The sequence below is a fragment of the Manis javanica genome, chromosome 15 (genome assembly GCF_040802235.1).
Source record: "Manis javanica isolate MJ-LG chromosome 15, MJ_LKY, whole genome shotgun sequence".
In the NCBI taxonomy this organism is placed as follows: Eukaryota; Metazoa; Chordata; class Mammalia; order Pholidota; family Manidae; genus Manis; species Manis javanica.
In genome coordinates, this window is record NC_133170.1 from 86,250,119 (window position 1) to 86,267,855 (window position 17,737).

At 48.2% G+C, this 17,737-nt stretch overlaps 1 protein-coding gene across 2 annotated transcripts in view; it reads right to left on the reverse strand.

Moving 5' to 3' along the window:
• Positions 1 to 17,737, reverse strand: part of DGCR2 (DiGeorge syndrome critical region gene 2) — an 89,863-nt gene that overhangs the window by 12,581 nt on the left and 59,545 nt on the right. For both annotated transcript variants that reach the window (XM_036993421.2, XM_036993420.2), the window contains 3 exons: positions 15,625 to 15,835; positions 14,046 to 14,122; positions 10,533 to 10,709 (listed from right to left, as the gene is read on the reverse strand). In XM_036993421.2, coding sequence (XP_036849316.2) covers positions 10,533 to 10,709; positions 14,046 to 14,122; positions 15,625 to 15,835 — 465 coding nt within the window. The remainder of the gene's footprint in view (positions 1 to 10,532; positions 10,710 to 14,045; positions 14,123 to 15,624; positions 15,836 to 17,737) is intronic.

A 17,737-nucleotide genomic window follows, 5' to 3' on the forward strand; every position in this document is an offset into this window, starting at 1 on the left:
GCTGGTTCCAGTCTCTAAGCAGAGTAGGCATATCTAGAAAAACTCCAGAAATTCCACAGCCATTGGGTCTGTACCTCACTTAAGACTGGAGTCAGATCTAGTCACCCATAAAATTGTTCTCTGCTAGAAGAGAGAGAAAAAAAATGTAGAAAAAATGAGCAGAGCCCTTGGAGAAATGTAGACACCACCAAGTGCACCGACACACGTGAAGTGGGAGCATCAAGAGAGAGGAGCAGAAACAGCGTCTGAAGAAACAGTGGCTGAAAAGATCCTAAATCCATTGGAAAACAAAAACCGACAGATCTAGGAAGCTTGACAATTTCCTAGTACAATAACTGGAAAGAGCCTAAACACACCAGATACACACATCTTAGTAAAAATGCGGAGAAATCAAAGACAAGGTAAAAATCTTAAAAATAGCAAGTGAAAGAAAGGCTCACTACTCATCCGAGAGCCCTGAAAAGAGGAGCAGCAGACGCAGCACGGCGATGCCAAAGTGCTCACAGGAAACTGTCACCCAGGAATCCTATATCCAGCAAAGCTATCTTTCAAAAAAAGGCAAAATGAAGATTTTCCCAGATACACAAAAACTGAGAGAATGTGTTTCTTTCAGTCTCAACTTACAAGAAATATCAGAGGGAACTGTTATTGCTAAAAGCGAGTGACTCTCAGAGGGTAATCTGAACCTACACACACACAATCAAAAAGCACCAGAACAAGTAATTACATAATTATAAAAGACAATATATAAATGAGCTTTTTTTCCCTCCTTTATTCTCTTAGCTATTCAAAAAGCAACCGTGTAATTGTACAATATGTATATAATGTAGTGTTTGGACCCATAACATATAAGAATACAATGTATGTATGAAATATGTGCCAATAATGGCACAGAGGTGTGTGAAAGCAAAGCTGTACTGGGCTCAGGGAATGACTGCAGAGAGTAGTGTAATTACAAGGTGGCACAGGGGTCTTAACAATGGGAGATTTAAGGTGTGCAATGATGATACCACAGAGAGAGAACGGGAAGAGAGTCACACAGAAGTAACATTTCCACTTATCACTGAAATTAACCTACAATCAATCTGAAGCTGATTCAGGTAAGATACATATTTACAGGGAATAATGGTAATGGTTGCACCTATCTGTGAATATACTAAAAAGCATTGAATGGTACACTTTGAAAGGGTGAATTGTAAGGTATATGAATTATCTCTCAGTGCTATTTAAAAAAGAGATAATGGCTGAGGTTTTCCCATAATTAATCAAACATATAAATCCTCAAGTGTCCTGGAAGGACAAATAAAAACAAATCAATAGGTAGACACAATGTGATGAAACCTCAGTGTATTAACAGAGAGAAAAGCAACAAGACAAAGATTGCCTGCGGCTGTTATGTTCTTCTAGACGATGGTCTGTTAGGTGTGGCCACAGGAGAGGACACAGGAAAACAGCTTATTACAGGTCCTAGAGAGACAGAACCACATGCCGGGGGGGGGGGGGGAGGGGGGGTCACGAGGGAAGAGAACCAAGGCTGTGGCTCAGCCAAGTGGAGGTCGAGCGTGAGGACCCGCAGCGAGTGCTTTTTCAGGGTGTCAGTATGGCATGACTAGCAAAGGCTTGAGGCTGATTTCCCTGGAGCATTTGGATGTTCCCAGGTCAGAGTCCAGTGAGAGCAGGAAGGGGAACCTACGGCAGGCAGAACCCAACCTCATCACACAGGTATCCCTGGCCACCTGGGCAGGGCGCTTAGAGTCTGTTTGTGGAGCAGGAAGATAGGAAGTTCTGAAATTTTTAATACTTCCACAAACCAAGGAAAGGCATATGACAGTCCAGAGCAAGGAAGAGGGCAGAAAGAATAAAATAACATCGTCAAAGTGTCTTGAGAAAAAGTAACTGCCAACTGACATATGTATACCCAGCGAAACTAGCACCCAGGATTAGAGGGAAAAACAGACTTTTCATACAGAGACCAGAAGTGTGGCACTGACACAGCCTCATCTGAAAGAGCTCCTGAAGAATGTATTTGAGAAATGAAAAACCTGAACACAGAAAGAAGTGGGATGCAGTAAGAAAGAATAAGAAAGAAACGGATAAGCAACTGGGAAATCTAAATAAATACTGACTTCACAAACAAGGTATTCATTTCAGAAGTATAAAAACAAAGTAAAACTAAAATACTGGACAACAATTACATGTAAGTCAGAGGCTGGGCCTTACTGGAGCTAAAGCAATTTAAGGTTATTATATTATTCAGAAGGAAGTTAGAGGCACTATCTTCATATAGATTGAAGTTGAATCAATTAGACCCTTTAAAAAATGTTAAGACCAGGCACTGAAAGTATAGATATATATATAATTTCTGAACAAGAATAGGTAAAAAAGAGACTAAAGAAAAGCTGGTTAATTTCATTCATATAAGTCAGGAAAAGATTAAAAATAAGCAAATGAAATCTTAGGTAAACAGCATAAAGTAAGGTGCTAAAAATCAACTTGAAGACTTTATTAAAAGAGTGCAAAAAGATATATCAAAAGGCAGCTAGCACAAATATATTACATAATAATAAAAATAGTTTCTTGCTCACTGCACTTTAACCTTTCCCAACAAGATGGGGAGGGGTTGCCCAATCACCCCTTTCCCTGATGTGGGACACAGGGGACAGAGCTTAAGAGACTGGTATAAGGCCAAACTTGGATTCAAATTCTAGTTATTTGGCTATTAAGCCTCTTTTCTTAACACCATTTTAAAACTACTACTAGAAAAGAAATAGACTTTAAGAAAAATGAACAACTACTACAGTTAAAAAGGATCATTACATACTGATAAAAAGGTTCCCTGTACTGGGAAGATATAATAATTATAAGGGCTTATGCCCCTAACAACATGACTTCAAGACAGATAAAGCTAAAAGTAGAGAATATCAAAGAAAAACAGATACATCAACATCCATAGTGAGAAATTACAACACATCTCTTCAACAATCAATATATAATCAGCCAAAATAGATTTGGATACCATCAATAAGCCTGAGCTAATGGACATGCAAAAAATCCTACAGCCAAGAGATTAAGCACACATGGAACAGTAACAAAAATTAAGTCAATTCAAGGCCACAAAACAAATCCTAACAAAGAAAAAAACCCATAAATACTGTGTTATCTGAATCACATACATGTAAGCCACTAAATTAAATTAGAGGCCATCAGTAACTATAGTATGTAATCTATGATAAGAATGGCTTCTTGGAAGAGGGGAAACACGCTGAGGAAGTGGGGGCAGGAGGTACCTTGCGGAGCACTGGAAATAGTCCACATCTTGATCTGGGAAGCAGTTACACATGTGTACAAATCCATCAAACTTGCACTTAAGATTTGTGTGCTTTGTAGGGAAAGCTGAACTTTGTTCTATTAGAAAAAAAAGTCTAACCCTAGAAAGTATAAAAATGAAAAGAGTAAACCTAATGAGAGTAAAAGGATGGGAAGTGAATTGAGCAGAAATTAATGGCACAGAAAACAGATACACACACTGAGACCCAAAGCTGGTTATTCACAAAGATGAATCAAAGAGGAAATAATCCAATAACATGGATCAAGAAAAAAGAAAGTATAAATAACTTCAGAAATCAAAAGGAGGTCATAATGATAGATATAAAAATGTTGCAAAAAATCATAAGCAAATGCTAATAGAATTTCACAACATTTAACTGGAAGATTTAGATAATGTGAGCAATGCCCCACATAAATGACTTACTGCAAAGATTTTGCAACATCTTTCTACATTGATAGACAGTAACGCCACACTAGAGGAGGTGAGGACTTGACAATGTGGGTGACTGTTGAACCACTGTGATGTACAATTGAAACCAGTGTGGATTGTATATTGATGCTTAAAAAAAAAAGGACACCTGTTAAAATAATATGACCTACCAAAACTGACTACAAAACACTAGAATATCTGAATGTCTGTAATCATTAAAGGAACTAAATTAGTATTAAAAATCTGTACCCAAGATACACATACACACATAGACACACATGTATGCATGAACACTCACATCTTAGCTCTCTGACCACTGAAAGGGCATGAAAGCAACAAGCACAACCAGTGCCCAGGTCCTCCAAGGCTTTTTGGAAAAAGGTTGATTCCATAAAATATAGGACGACTTGGACATGCTCACAGAATGCTGGGGACATGCCCAAAGGGCAGCTTGTGAAATAAAAACTTATAGAATAGAAAGGAGAAAGAGACACACACACAATTGTATTTGTGGATTTCAACACCTTTCTCTCAGCAATTGACAGAACTCTTGGATAGAATATCAAGCAAGAATATAAAATATCTGACCAACACAATTAACCAATAGTATCTAATACACACACACACACACACAGAGTCCTCTCTCTCTCTCTCTCTCTCTCTCTCTCTCTCCCCAGCAACACCAAAAAATCCATTCTGGGAGGCATCCCAGACACACAGTATACTGGGGCATAAAACACAACAAATTTAAAATAACTGTTATCATACAGAAATTACTCTCTGACCATAATGAAATCAAGCTAGAAATCACTAACAGGAAAATCTCTAAGCACGAGGAAATTGAACAACACACTTCTAACCCATGCATCAAAGAAGATGTCTTAAATAATAAAAGAAACAGAACTGAAGGAAATAACATGGAGGATGCAGCTAAGTCAGGGGACTGCCAAGAGGTACAGTTATAGCATGAAATGCTTATATTAAAAATGAAGAAACGTCTCAAAATCAGTGACCTAAGTTCCCATCTCAAGAAACTAGAAAAAGAAAAGCAAAAAGAAAGAAATGATAAATATCGATAAATAGTGAAACTAAAAATGGGAAAACCCAATGAAACAAAAAGCTGGTTCTTCAAAAAAAAAAATACTATGAACAACTTTCTATTCATAAATTCGAAAACTTAGAAGAAATGTATCAATTCTTTGAAAATCACAAACTACCAAAAACTTAAGATGACATAGATAATCTGAATCAAATAGTCCTATCACATCAAATAAACTGAATTAGTAATTAAAATCTCCCCCCAAAAGAAATATCAGCCCAAATGGTTTCAATACTCTACCAAATGTTTGGAGAATTAACACCAATTCTATATAATCTCTTCTAGAAAACAAAAGAGGAGGGGACATTTCTCAGTTCACTCGATAGGGTCAGTGTTACTCTGACAGCGAAACCAAGAACAGTAGAAAACAAATACAATGACAACAACAAAGACAACTAGAAGCCAGTACTTCTCATGGATTAGATGCAAAAATCTTCAATAAAATATTAGCAAACCAAATTTTAAAATGTACTAAATGAATTTTATACCATGATCAAGTGGGAGTTATTCCAGGTATGTAAACCTGGTTTAATATTTAAACATCAATGTAATCTATCATCTCAACAAGCTAAGAAAGAAATATTTTATGTTCAGATCAAATGATGTAGAAAAAACATCTGACAAAATCCAATACTCATTTATGATAAAAACTCTTAGCAAGTTAGGAGGAGAATTATTTTAACTTGATAAAGAACATCTAAAAAAAACCTATGGCTAATATCATATTTAATGGTAAAAAGTTGGAATACAGTGTCCATAAGATCAGGATATCTGCTCTCACCATTATTATTTGACACAATGCTGAGAGTTTTAGCCGCTGCAATAAGGCAAGATAAAGAAATAGAAGAACACAGATTTGAAAGAAAGAAGTAAAACTATCTCATCTGCAGACTGACTGTGAAGAAAATCCCAGGGATTCTACCAAAAAACCTCCTAGAATAAGCGAGTTCAGGAAGGTCACAGAATACAAGATCAACATACAAAAAACCATTCATATTTCTTTATACTAACAATAAACATGTAGAAACCAAAATTTAGAACACATACAACCGCTCCAAAGAAAATGAAATAATTAGATATCTACATTTAAACTTGTACAGAATCTGTTTGCTAAAAATTACAGAATGCTGATGAAAGAAATATCTAAACAGATGGAGAGACATGCAATGTTCATGGATTGGAAGAGCCAAAATAGTAATGATGTAAATTTTCCCCAAACTGATTTATAGTTTCAATATGATTCCCATCTAAATCTCAGCGAAGTTTTTTTTTTAATTCTAAAATTTATGTAGAAAGGCACAGGTTCTAGAATCGCTAAAATAATCCTGACCAAGAAGAATGAAAAGGGAGGAATCACTTCCTGGTTTCAATGTTAATCATATAGCTACAGTTGTCAAGATAATGAGGCATCAGCAGAGAATGAGATATGTAGGTCAATGGGACCGAGTAGAGAACTTAGAAATATACCCACACAAATGCACTCAACTAAGTTTTCACGGAGGCATAAAAGTCATCAACGGAGGGAACAGCTTTTCAGCAAATGGTGCTGGGCCAACTGGACATCCACAGCAAAAAAAAAAAAAAGAACTTTAACCTAAATCTCCCATCTTACAAAAAAATTCACTCAAGATGGGTCATAGACTTAAATGTAAGATATAAAACTTTTAGGAAAAAACATAGGAGAAAGTCTTCAGATTGTAAGGCTAGGCAAAGAGTTCTTAAAGACTTGATACCTGGGATATAATGAGTCATAATAAATACATATTTGGTCATTCACAGAAAGACCAAATATATTATTTCTCAAGTATATTTAGTCTTCATCCAATTTCTGAAAACCCTGTAGAGTCTTGAAGGTTAAATGGGTGTCTTGTCATGTTATTGAGAGACTTTAGAACCCCTGGGGGTGTGGGGCTGGAGGTTAAATCAGTCAATGGCCAATAATTTAGTCAATCATGATTATGTAATGAAGCCCTCACAAAAATCCCTGAAAAGAGCTTATTCTCTCTGCTCTCTGAGGTCCTGCTTCTCCTTTGGACAGAACGTCCACGCCTGGGGAACCAGAACTCCTCCATATGCCACCAAGCCAGGCCCCAAGCTCCACGAAGATAGAAGCTCCCTCATCTGGGACCTTGCCCTATGCATCTCTTCATCTGGCTGTTAACTTGTGTCCTTAATTAAACTGGTAAATGTGTTTTCCTAAGTTCTGTAAGCTGCTCTAGCAAATTAATTGAATCTAAGGGGGAAGTTGTTGGAACCTCCAATCTGGGGGGGGGGGGGGTTGCGGTGGAGGCCAGTCTTGCAGGACAGAGCCCTTCACCTGGAGAATCTGGTGGTGTCTCCGGGCAGATAGCGTCAGAATTGCATTGAGTTCTCAGACACCCTGCTGGTGTTCGAGAACTGCTTGGTGGTGTGTGGGTGGGAAGAAACCCCCTTCCTTCCCACACACACTGGAATCGGGTCCGGGAACCTGAAAGGACTTAGCACATCATTGCAATACCAAAGTATGATCCCCAGAAGGAAGAATTGATAAATTGAACTTGAGCAAAATTTAAAACTTTTGTTCTGTGAAAGTCCATGTAAAGAGGATGAAGACGAGCTACAGACTGGGCAAAATATTTGCAAACAACATCTGACAAAAGATTTGGATCTAGAATACACCAAGAACTCTCAAAACTCAACAGTTAAAAAACCAATGACATGAACAGATATTTCACCAAAGATGATACAGAGACAGCAAATGAACACATCAACAGGTGTTTAACATCAATAGCCTCAGGGAAATGTAGATTAAAACAACAATGAGACCGTACTACATACCTATCAGAACGGCTAAAAATTAAAAACAGTGAAAACAACAAGTGCTGGTAAGGATATGGGTCAACTACATTACTTATACATTGCTGGTGGGAATGTAAAATGGGAGAGCCAGTCTTTATTAAAGAGTTTGCTAGCTTCTTAAAAAAACTAAACAAGCAACTAGCATACAACCCAGCAACTGTAATCTTAGGCATTTATCCCAGAGAAATGAAAACTTAAGTTTGCACAAAAACCTGTATACAAATGTTGATGTTAAAAGCTCCAATGGAAAAGGAACACAACATACAAGATGAGCAATGGAAACCATCTCTCTTCAGCAGAGAGATGGAAACGATAAGAAAGAATCAAACAGAAATACTAGAAATAAAAAACAGAAAAAATGTGAAAAAAAACAGATGAAGAATGTCTTCAAATGGACTCCTGAGCAGGCTCAACACAGTCAAGGAAAGAATTAGTAAACCTGAAGACAGGTCAACAGAAGTTACTCAAAAAGGAAATTAAAGAGACACAGCAACTAAATGCAAATCCTGATTCTGGACTGGATCCTGGACAAGGAAATAAATAGCTCTAAAGCACATCATTGGAACAACTGGCAAAGCTGTAATGACAAACTATAGATTACTGTACTGTATTTATTTGTACCCATGTTAAATGTCCTGATTTCGGTAATTGTGCTACAGTTAAACGACACCGTGTCCTTGTTCTCAGGAAACACACACTGAATATTTAGGCCTCAAGGGCACAGTATCTTTAATTTATTCTCAAATGGTTTGGGAGAAATACGCTGAGAAAGAATGATTAAGCAAATGTGGCAAAATATAAATAATTGATAAGTCTGGGTACAGGGTAGATGACAGCCAAGTTCCTTATGCCATTCTTACAGCTCTTCCCTAAACTTGAAATTACATCTAAATAACAAGTTCTAAACTCCTCCACCTCCCCGCCCGCGGCCAGATGGTCCTATAGGGTATGGCCTATAACATACTCAAGGACAAGATTATCCCCAACTTGCACAAACTGACTTAGAAACTGGCCAAAGACAATGCTTCCCAACTCTTCATAAAGCTAATATAAATGTGGCACAAAAACTAGTCAACGAGAGCACAGAAAAGAACCTAAAAGGCCAAGCTAACTTCTTGAAAGAATTTCAAATATCCTAAATAAAATATCCACAGACCCATGCTGGCAATATACAGCTGACCCTTGAACAACTCCGGGGTTAGGGGTGCCCACTCCTCCATGTGGTCGGAAATCCGAGTATAGCTTAACTCCCCCAAAACTTAACTACTAATAGCCTATACATGAAATAGTCAATTAACATGTATTTTGTGTCTGTATTACATACCGTATTCTTACAATAAAGTAAGCTAGAGAAGAGAAAATGTTTCTTCAACTGTTGAGAACCTCCAAAAATTTTCCAATTATTGAAAAAAACCTGCGTGTAAGTGGACCACATACTGCAAACCTGTGTTGTTCAAAGGTGACTTATATACAAAAATCATGAGATGCTTTAACATCAGAAAGCCTATTAATGAAAGAGTAGGTGATAAAACAAAATCATGTAATATAAAACAGTATAATTAAAATAGTTAATAAAAGAAAACCACATACTTCTCAATTAATGCAGAAAAAGTATTTAATAAAAATCGATCATCTTCATACTGTAAAAATTCCCAGCAGGAAGGGTACTCCTTAACCTCACGGAAGTATCTCCTAAATCGTACAGGAAGTGGTATACTTAATGTTAAAACACGAAAAGCCTTCCCTTTTAGGCTGGGAAGATAAGAACGATCACCATTGCCACTTCTAGTCAACACCACACCGGGGACCTTAGTAAGTAAAGCAACACCAGGAACAAAAAAGGTAAAGAAATAAAAAGTCAAAGATCTGAAAGAAGACACAGAAATGTCTAAACAGAAAATCTACAAGACTCCACCAAATGAGAGAACTAATAAGGGAGTTCAGAAAACTGACCCTAAAATTCATGTGGGAGGGAAAAGGCCAAGAACAGGCAACGTAAGGGGCAGAACAAGGCTGGGAGGCCCCCCGCCGGCGGGGAGGGCGCCCCACGAAGCTGCTGTAAGGGTGCGGCGGAATCAGCACAGGGCGCCCAGGCTCAGACGGGGGTCTGGGAGAGGCTCGGACGTCTGCGAAAGCTTGGCTCCGACAGACGGGCACGGAAGGGAGCGACGGTCCAGACGAACATCGCAGAGACCGTCCACTGCAGCACGGCCCGCTGCACGTGCCGCGTCCGGGGGTGACGGTGCCGTCCCCTGCGCACAGGGGCCCGGCGGGGCGGGGGCCCTTGCTGCCATTCTGCAGGACCCGAAACTGAAGGGACTTCGACGTGGAATGTGAGTGGGTGGGCCTGGAAGAGGGCCAGGGAGAGACCCATGACGCCAGAGCCTGAGCGGGCGCGTACAGACAGGGTGGACGGAGGAGCAGGGCACAGGGCCCGGGAGGGACGGCACAGAGGGGGCTTGGGAGCGGGCTTGGGAGCTGGCAGGGGTGCTGGCCAGAGGCTCCGAGTCACCGCTCTCACTCAGCCTCCTGACCACACCTAGCGGGAGGGCAGGGATTACCGCCCCATCCTGGGAGAGAGATACCCACTGCTGCCCAGGCCACAGGACTACACTGCGGGCCTGGCCCAGCTCTGGCCCTCGCCGCAGGGCACCTGTGCCCCTTCAGAGGAGGGCGCGAGCCTCCTGCCGCACTGCCGTAAACAGGTCTGCCTCAGGGCCTCATGAGGTCAGAGCCCGCTCAAGGTCAACACCGCAGTCCAGACACCGGAAAGCCACATTCTCAGGAGATGGGCCCTTCCTTACAGCGTGCTAGGGAGTTGCAGTCACGGTGGCTTACTTCTTTTACACAGAAACGACGACTTCTCGTAGCAGCTCTCGGCGTGCCAGCTGTGCAGGTCGTGGTGGCGCAGGGTGGGGAAGTGGAAGCACTGCAGCTGGGCGCAGAGCACGTTGTCGCTTTCAGACATGGCTGAGGCGAAGATAGGGTCTGGGGGTAGGAACACCTCTGAAGAGCCTGTGGGAGAAACACGCGGGGGGCTGGCCATTACAGCACACGCCAACATGCCCAGCACATGCAGTCCTCACAGGGGCCGGCGCCCCCTGAACTGGCCCCTCGGTCACAGAGCTCGTGGTGGCCAAGTGCTAACTGTACCGCGACTGTGGTGCCGCTCCCTGACAGCCTCGGCCGGCCCCTCAGAACATGGCTCTGGACACTGTGCCAGCGGGGGCCGCGCTCCCGCAGAGCCGGGGGCTGCGCTCACAGGCAGGCACCACTGGGTGGAGGCCCAGGGGAGGGCCGTGCTAGCCTGCGGACGTTTAAACGCAGAGCAACACCACAAAGAGCAATGGACCACCGCACAGGGGCTCACAGCTTACGAGGCCGCACGGGTGGACAGGTGACTGCAGCAGGGGAGGGGATCGCACCTCACAGCCAAGTGTCAGTACTGAGTGGAGAAGGGCCTGAGAAGGTGTGCACTGCACCTGCCAGGAACACACGTTCTGGCAGCCCAGTGGCCCTGGTGCCCAGCAGGAGCATCAGCCGGCCAGGGGGACGGAGGAGCGTTGGCCCCCTGGGGCCCTCCTCCCAGCTGCTGGGAGACTCGGTCGCTCACTCAGCTCCTGGGTTCCAAGCTGGGGACCAGGCGATCAGAAGTCATGCTGCCTTCACAGCCCGGGGTGGGGATGCACAGGCGTTGTGGGAGGGGCCAGGAACCTCCTAAGCCTCTCTTCTCTGGTATCCTAGGAAGTGGGGCTCTGGCTACACGAGGGCACAGCACAGCCAGCCCCAGAGCCTCTCCGAGGGACAGCCCTCCAATTCTTGACTGCCAGAAGATTCCTTGAGGCTAACCTGGACACGGATCACTAGAAATGCTCTCCTTTTACTCAGTGGTGATGCAGTTTACCCTTCAACAGGAACACGGCATTTCCACGCATGCCTATCTGCTCCTAAGGCTAGTCAGTGTTGAAGAGCCCGCACGTCCAGAGGCAGGGCCTCATCCCAAGGGCACCAGGACACAGTGTCCTGGCTCCCTGACAAGGGCAGGAAGATGGGCTTCCAGGAAGCACGGAGGGCCAGAAGGCCAGTCCCTGACCGACAGGCAGAGCCAGTGTTGTGCATCCCTGCTGGGGCACTGGGGCCCCAGCAGCCTGCCAGCCTCTCTGCTGCTCAGACCCAGGGCCAGGCCACAGCAGGAGGCAGCAGGGGGGCCGGGCTCTGGGGGATGAGTTCCCATGCCATCTGGGGGCTCCGACCCATTGCTCAGAGAGGGCCCTGCCATGAACACCCTGCCACCCAGCCTGCGCTGCAGCCCTTCCTCGAGGCTCCCCGCTCCCCCAGGAGGCTCTTACGCCCCTGTGCATTATGCTCTTCTTCTCCCTCACATGCCCCTTGGCCTGGGCAGCACCCTCCCTTTAAAAAAATGGTTTTCTCCACTATTTGGCTTCCTGTCTCATGGGCTGGAAAAATGAACAGATTCTTCCCATCCTTTATAAAAAAACAAGTCTTCAGCCCCTCAGTCTAGTTGCCTTCAGGAGCACAATTTTGTTGCATGATTGCAAAGCTCGGACCAAGGGCACAGGGGTAGAGCAGGCCAGAGCCAAGCTGGGGCGGGCAGGCAGACGGACGCGCGGGCAGGCCGAGCGGCAGGTGCTCCTTCCACTAGCTGGTGCCCATGGGACCCTGGCCTCCTCATCCCGTGCTGGTCAGAAGCCCCATTAATGCCCAGGTTGTGGGCTATCATTCCTTGAACCAGTGACTGTGAAGACTGCCCACTTCCTCCTTGCCAAACTCAGATCCTTCCAGCCCTCCTTTTACTTGCTCTCTCTGTGGCGTTTCACCCTCCATTTCCTTAAGGGTGTCTCCGTCCTTGGTCTGTCAGCGTATAAATGTGGCTGACCCCAACACGCTCGATGTGGTCTTCCGTTAGCACCTGCAGCAGTGGCCTCTCCCCCACCAAACGCATGTTCACCTTGAACCACAGAAGGTGACCTTATTTGGCTCTTGAGATGAAATCACCCTGGATTTGAGGTGGACCCCAAATCCAATGTCCAGTATCCTTATAGTCAGAAAGGACACAGAAAATGGCCATGGGAAGATGGAGCAGAGAAGGGAGTAAAGCTGCCACAAGCCGAGGATGCCAACCGCCATTGAATGCTGGAAGGGGGGCCGGGCAGGATCACCTCCTGTAGCCCACCCTGCCAACACCCTGATTTTGGACTCTGTCTCCAAAACCGCAGGAGTGAATTTATGTTGTTTCCACCACCAAGTCGGTGACGCTCTGCCAGGGCGGTCACAGGAACCCAGCACAACCTGCTAAGCACTCTCACTGGCTGACTCAACAAACACTGGCAGGGGCATCCTGTGCACAGGCGCAGGGCACACTGGGCAGCAGGCAAAGATCCTGGCCTCGGGGAGCTCGCATTTGAGGGGGTGGGGTGCGGTGGGTGGGGTGGTGCAGACAGATGACAGGGCAGTGGCCTGAAAAGGGAGTAAAGTGCCACGATGTCGGGAGGTCATGGCTGCTCAGGAAAAGCAGGCTGGACCTGGCAGTGGAGGCGGTCCTCGGGGTGGTGACTCCAGGTGGAGAATGGAGGCAGAGCTGTGTGCCGCCAGCCCTGACACTATCCTGCCGGGGCTCCCACACCACCCAGAGGTTTTGCTGCTTTGCCAGGACTCAAGGGACCTTGCATCAAGCTAGTCACAGCTAAGATTTACCACAACGATGCAGCAGGGGTGGGGCGTGGCCCAGGCCAGCCTTCCCCAGCACCCCACCCTCAGGAGGGTGCCGTGGGGTGGGCCTCTGCCCGTACTGAGTCACAGCAACACGGCACAGAGCCTCTGGCAGGGAGGCCTGCGGGCTGATCCCCTGCCACCATAAGGCAGACTCATGACAGGAGCAGGCGGGCACCTTTATAAAGCCCACTGCCTGCGCGGTCCAGGCGGCCTGCCTCAGCAGGTTCCTTCCAACCCAGCCCTCCTGCCACCAGCAAGGCCAGGCCGGCTATGCCAGCTGCACCAGAGTGAGCCCTGAGCCTGGGAGGAGCGTCCCAGGGAGGGCTTATGGGGGAGCAGAGGCGGCACGTCGTGGGGTGGAGGGCTGCAGGAGTGAGGGGAGGAAAGGGCGGAGGGGAGGAAAGGGCGGAGGGAATGGGCGCTGCTGGCCTCAGTGAGAACCGTGCTTCTGTGGGAGGAGAGCCACGAATGGCAACCCCTGCACCAGGCACCCTCCATGTCCGCCAGGCACCGCCGGGGTTGCTAGGGGGGAGTGGGTGACCCCAACGATACCCCTCAGGTCAGGATGATGCCCCCCAACTTCACACGCAACGACTCTGAAAGACCAGGGAGGCTTACCTTTGAATGCCACCTCCCAGCGGCCTTCTAAGGAGTGGTTCCGGCTGGTGATGACGTACTGGTAACCAACCCACAACCTGCGGAGGCAAACACGTGGGCAGCCGGGCAGCGGGGAGGCAGCGCCAAGCGGGTGTGTGTGTGTGTATTCACAGCTACCTTGACCTTTCAGATACTGAACTTCTCAACCATTCCTTTCCTTTTAAATTTGGATAATGAATTTTAATAAAATGCACTGAAACTCTAAACAATAAATTCAAACCCAGAAAAAGTTTTATCTTGAGCAAGTTATCTTTTTAACTCCTGCCAAGACTGATCTTACCAGCCGATCCAATTAAGCGTTCACATTAAGCGAGACCAGCTTTATTCTTAGTGGACATGCTTGTGAATACGCCACAGGACAGTACATTTGACAGGGGTGGATTTTATGGTATGCAAATTATATCTCAGTAAACACAGACCCCTGGGAGGGTACAGCAGTGCTGGCCACCCATGGGGTCCCCTGCCCTGGGCCAGCCCGCCCCAGGCCTGCAGTGGGCTCCCAGAGGGCATCACAGCACTGAGGGGCCATGACCCACTGAGTGTGCCCTTCTACCCCTACCTTCCAGCCTGGTCCCAGAGATGCCCGTCAGCGGGTCCCCTGCCACTGAGGCAGGGCCCTGGCACAGTGCCACTCTGCCCTTCAGCTTACTGCCAGGCACACGCCCACCCTGGGGAGATGGGCGCCTCCCCAGCCCTCTCGCTTCTCCACGGACTCATAACCACTCTGTGAGCCAGGTATTCTTCCCACTTGGTACCAAGAAGGTGAGAAGAGCCGGCCCTGCGATTTGACGAGGTCCCGGGGCACAGCCAGGAGCCGGGCCCCATCTCAGGTCCTGAAGTAGAGGCTCTCCACCTGCCGTGGGCGTCACACCCATGGTGGCATGGCAGCCGTGCCACTGCTAGGAGGGCACACTGGACACCTGGAGACCCTTGCAATCCCCTCTCTTGCTGCTGACCCTGTGGAAGGGGCAGTGTGAATCCACCTCCAGAGAAGGACCACCACAGTCCTCAGCACCCACCTGTTCCCAAACCGGACCCCCAAAATGCTGGAAGATGCCAGCAACTGCCGCTGTTCCCGCTCTCTTCAGACTGTCTGGGTTGGAACCCTGGACTGCCCAGTTGGTGCATGCCCATGGTCACGTGCTCACCCACCCTGGCCTCAGTGTCCTCACCCACCGGCCCCAACAGGCCCAGGGCCCCTGCATGCTTGTGTGCCCTTCTTGCCAGGCCTACAGAACCCCCCCCACTGAGCAGAACCCCCCTGCCACAGGCCCAGCCCCCACAGCTCAGCAGCTACAGAGCCCACAGAAGGGGCCTGATGAAAGGGACTGGCCTAAGGTGACAGAAGGTGGTGGCCTGCCCCTACCCCTCCAAGAGTCCCTGACCCCTCCTCGATGCACGTTCTAAACCCTAAATCTCCATTTCCAGGGGACAGGGCTGCGCTTCCCCCAGATGTTGGCTGCTGGCTCTGCCACACGCATGGACATGTTCTCATCAGGCACTGGCCTGACCCGGGCCCGGGTCCCCACCCAGGACTCACTTGTGTTGGTCCTGCCAAGCAAAGCTCCGCTCTGGCTGGTCCCATTCCTGGGCTAGGACGAAGCGCAACTCCTGATCGGTGGAGAAGGTGGCGAGGGAGCCGTTCACGCGCTGGCAGGTCTGCGCTGCGTCCCAGTAGTTCTCCCCGCTCAGGTAGACCCTGTAGCAGCTGGCCGTGCCTTCATAGTGGTGCCACCCTGTCGGGCACTTCCCTAGGAAACATGAAGGACAGCGGGGAGTAGTCCCCCAAATTAGGATCTTTACTCCAACAGAATGCAACTACATGAGGTGTATCTGAGCAGAGCTCAGAAATCACAGAGAAATGGGGAGCCTGAGGATTGGGAAGACAGCGCTGCCTGTGAGAGTGCGCACTCTGTGCAACGCTCGGGTCTCTCCCAGATGCAGACGCCCCTGGGGCCCGAGGGCGGCCGGGGAATCCCTCCATCGCTGTTAGGTGCTCACTTACTGGGCAGGAAAGCCTGGCTGCTGAATTCATTTCAGCAAAGTGGGTTTTGTTCTCTAATGAAGTCTGGTTGACACATGGCAGAACTCCCACCCCGCTCACTGCAAGGCCTGGCGGGAGGGAGTGGGGAGGCTCCCCAGCCGTGCCGCTGGCAAGCCCACCGCTGCCCAAGCCTACTCCCGGGCCCTCCTTTCCTGTGTGTGTGGGTGCTGGCTAGCGCTCCCCTAAATCAGAGGTGCAGGAGGCCAGAGCTGGAAGGGCAGCCAGTCGGAACCAGAGTGCCCTCAAGGCGGGCCGGGCCAGGTGTCTTCTCACTGGGAGACTCACCCCTGGGGCTGGGGGGCCCTGCTACACCGTGTGGCTGGCCTCGGCTAACAGCGACGCCCCGCTCTACGGGACCTGAAGCCTTCAAACGCCAGGGTGCTGGCCTCCTCAAAGCACACTGAGGAAGAGGAACGATTCTGAATAAAGCCAGTTGTTAGCAAAGTGTGTTTTGAATGCATCCGTCTCCAGGAACTAGTGAAAGCTGTTGAAGACTGATGCTCATGCTTTTATTATTTAGAGGCTGTATGTGTAACTCATTAAGAAAGTGCAGAGATTACAGGACAGGAAACGGCAGCGCTGGCCCCAAGCCAACGCGACATGCCAGAGCCTTGGTGCGGTGCAGACGGCAGCGCCCTGCGCACGGGGCGCCAGCCCTCGGGTTCCCAGGCAGGGGCAGGGAAGGTGTGTGCGTGACCAGCACGTGGCTGCCAAGTGTGTGTGTGGTGTGGGTGTGAGGGGTGGGGGCTCGCCAGCTGGCCTTCACTGTGTGTTCACCATGCCCTCGGCCACCTTGTGCCCTGTCTCGGCCCCTGCTGTGGGGTCCGTCCCGTCTCCAGGTTAGAGGTGCGGACAGAGAGTGTGCAGAGACCAAGCGTCTTCGGCTGGTGAGCCGCAAGGCTTCCACCCCAGGTTCCTCGCCCACCATCTCAGGGCAGGCATGGGAAACCCTCCAGGGACAGACACCAGTGGCCAGAACCTCAGAGCTGAGTCACGGAACTGCCCCTCTCACTGTGTGCCCTCGGGCAAGGGGCCCTCTCAGAGCCTCGGCTTCCCCCCAGCCAGGCGCGCACGCCTCCTCTCTGCTAGAACGCCAAGTTCACAGCTCCCATGTGTCAGCGCCGAGGGTACTGTCAGGACCGAGAGGACAGCTGACCCCCGTGCCCAGCGCGCTCAGCCCCCCAGACAGGAAGCCCGGGCTCCATGTGGGGCTGGATCTGCGAGGAATGAGGGGGACCCTGCAGGGCGCGAGAGGCCTCTGAGGCGGGTGTCAGCGCGGCCCCGTCACCGCCCACCAGGCCTGCTGTGTCGCCATTCCTGAGCACATCTGCTCAGTGTGGGGCGGGGGGTCCCTGTGGTTTTTCTGCTTCAACCTCCCTCCATCTTGTTAGGTGCCTTTAAAATCTTAATGTCATAGGCAGTTCATTAAATAACTAACGTTTTTAAAAACAGAGGTAGAGCCTTCTCACCCCACGAGTGGCACCTGACCTCCTGGAGCCCGGTTCCCCACTTACAGAAGGGCTGGGGCAGCCCAGCCCCAAAAGACAGTGTTTGTGTGGGCAAGCAGCCTGGGGTTGTGCCATGGCTTCACCACTGGGCTGGGTGACTG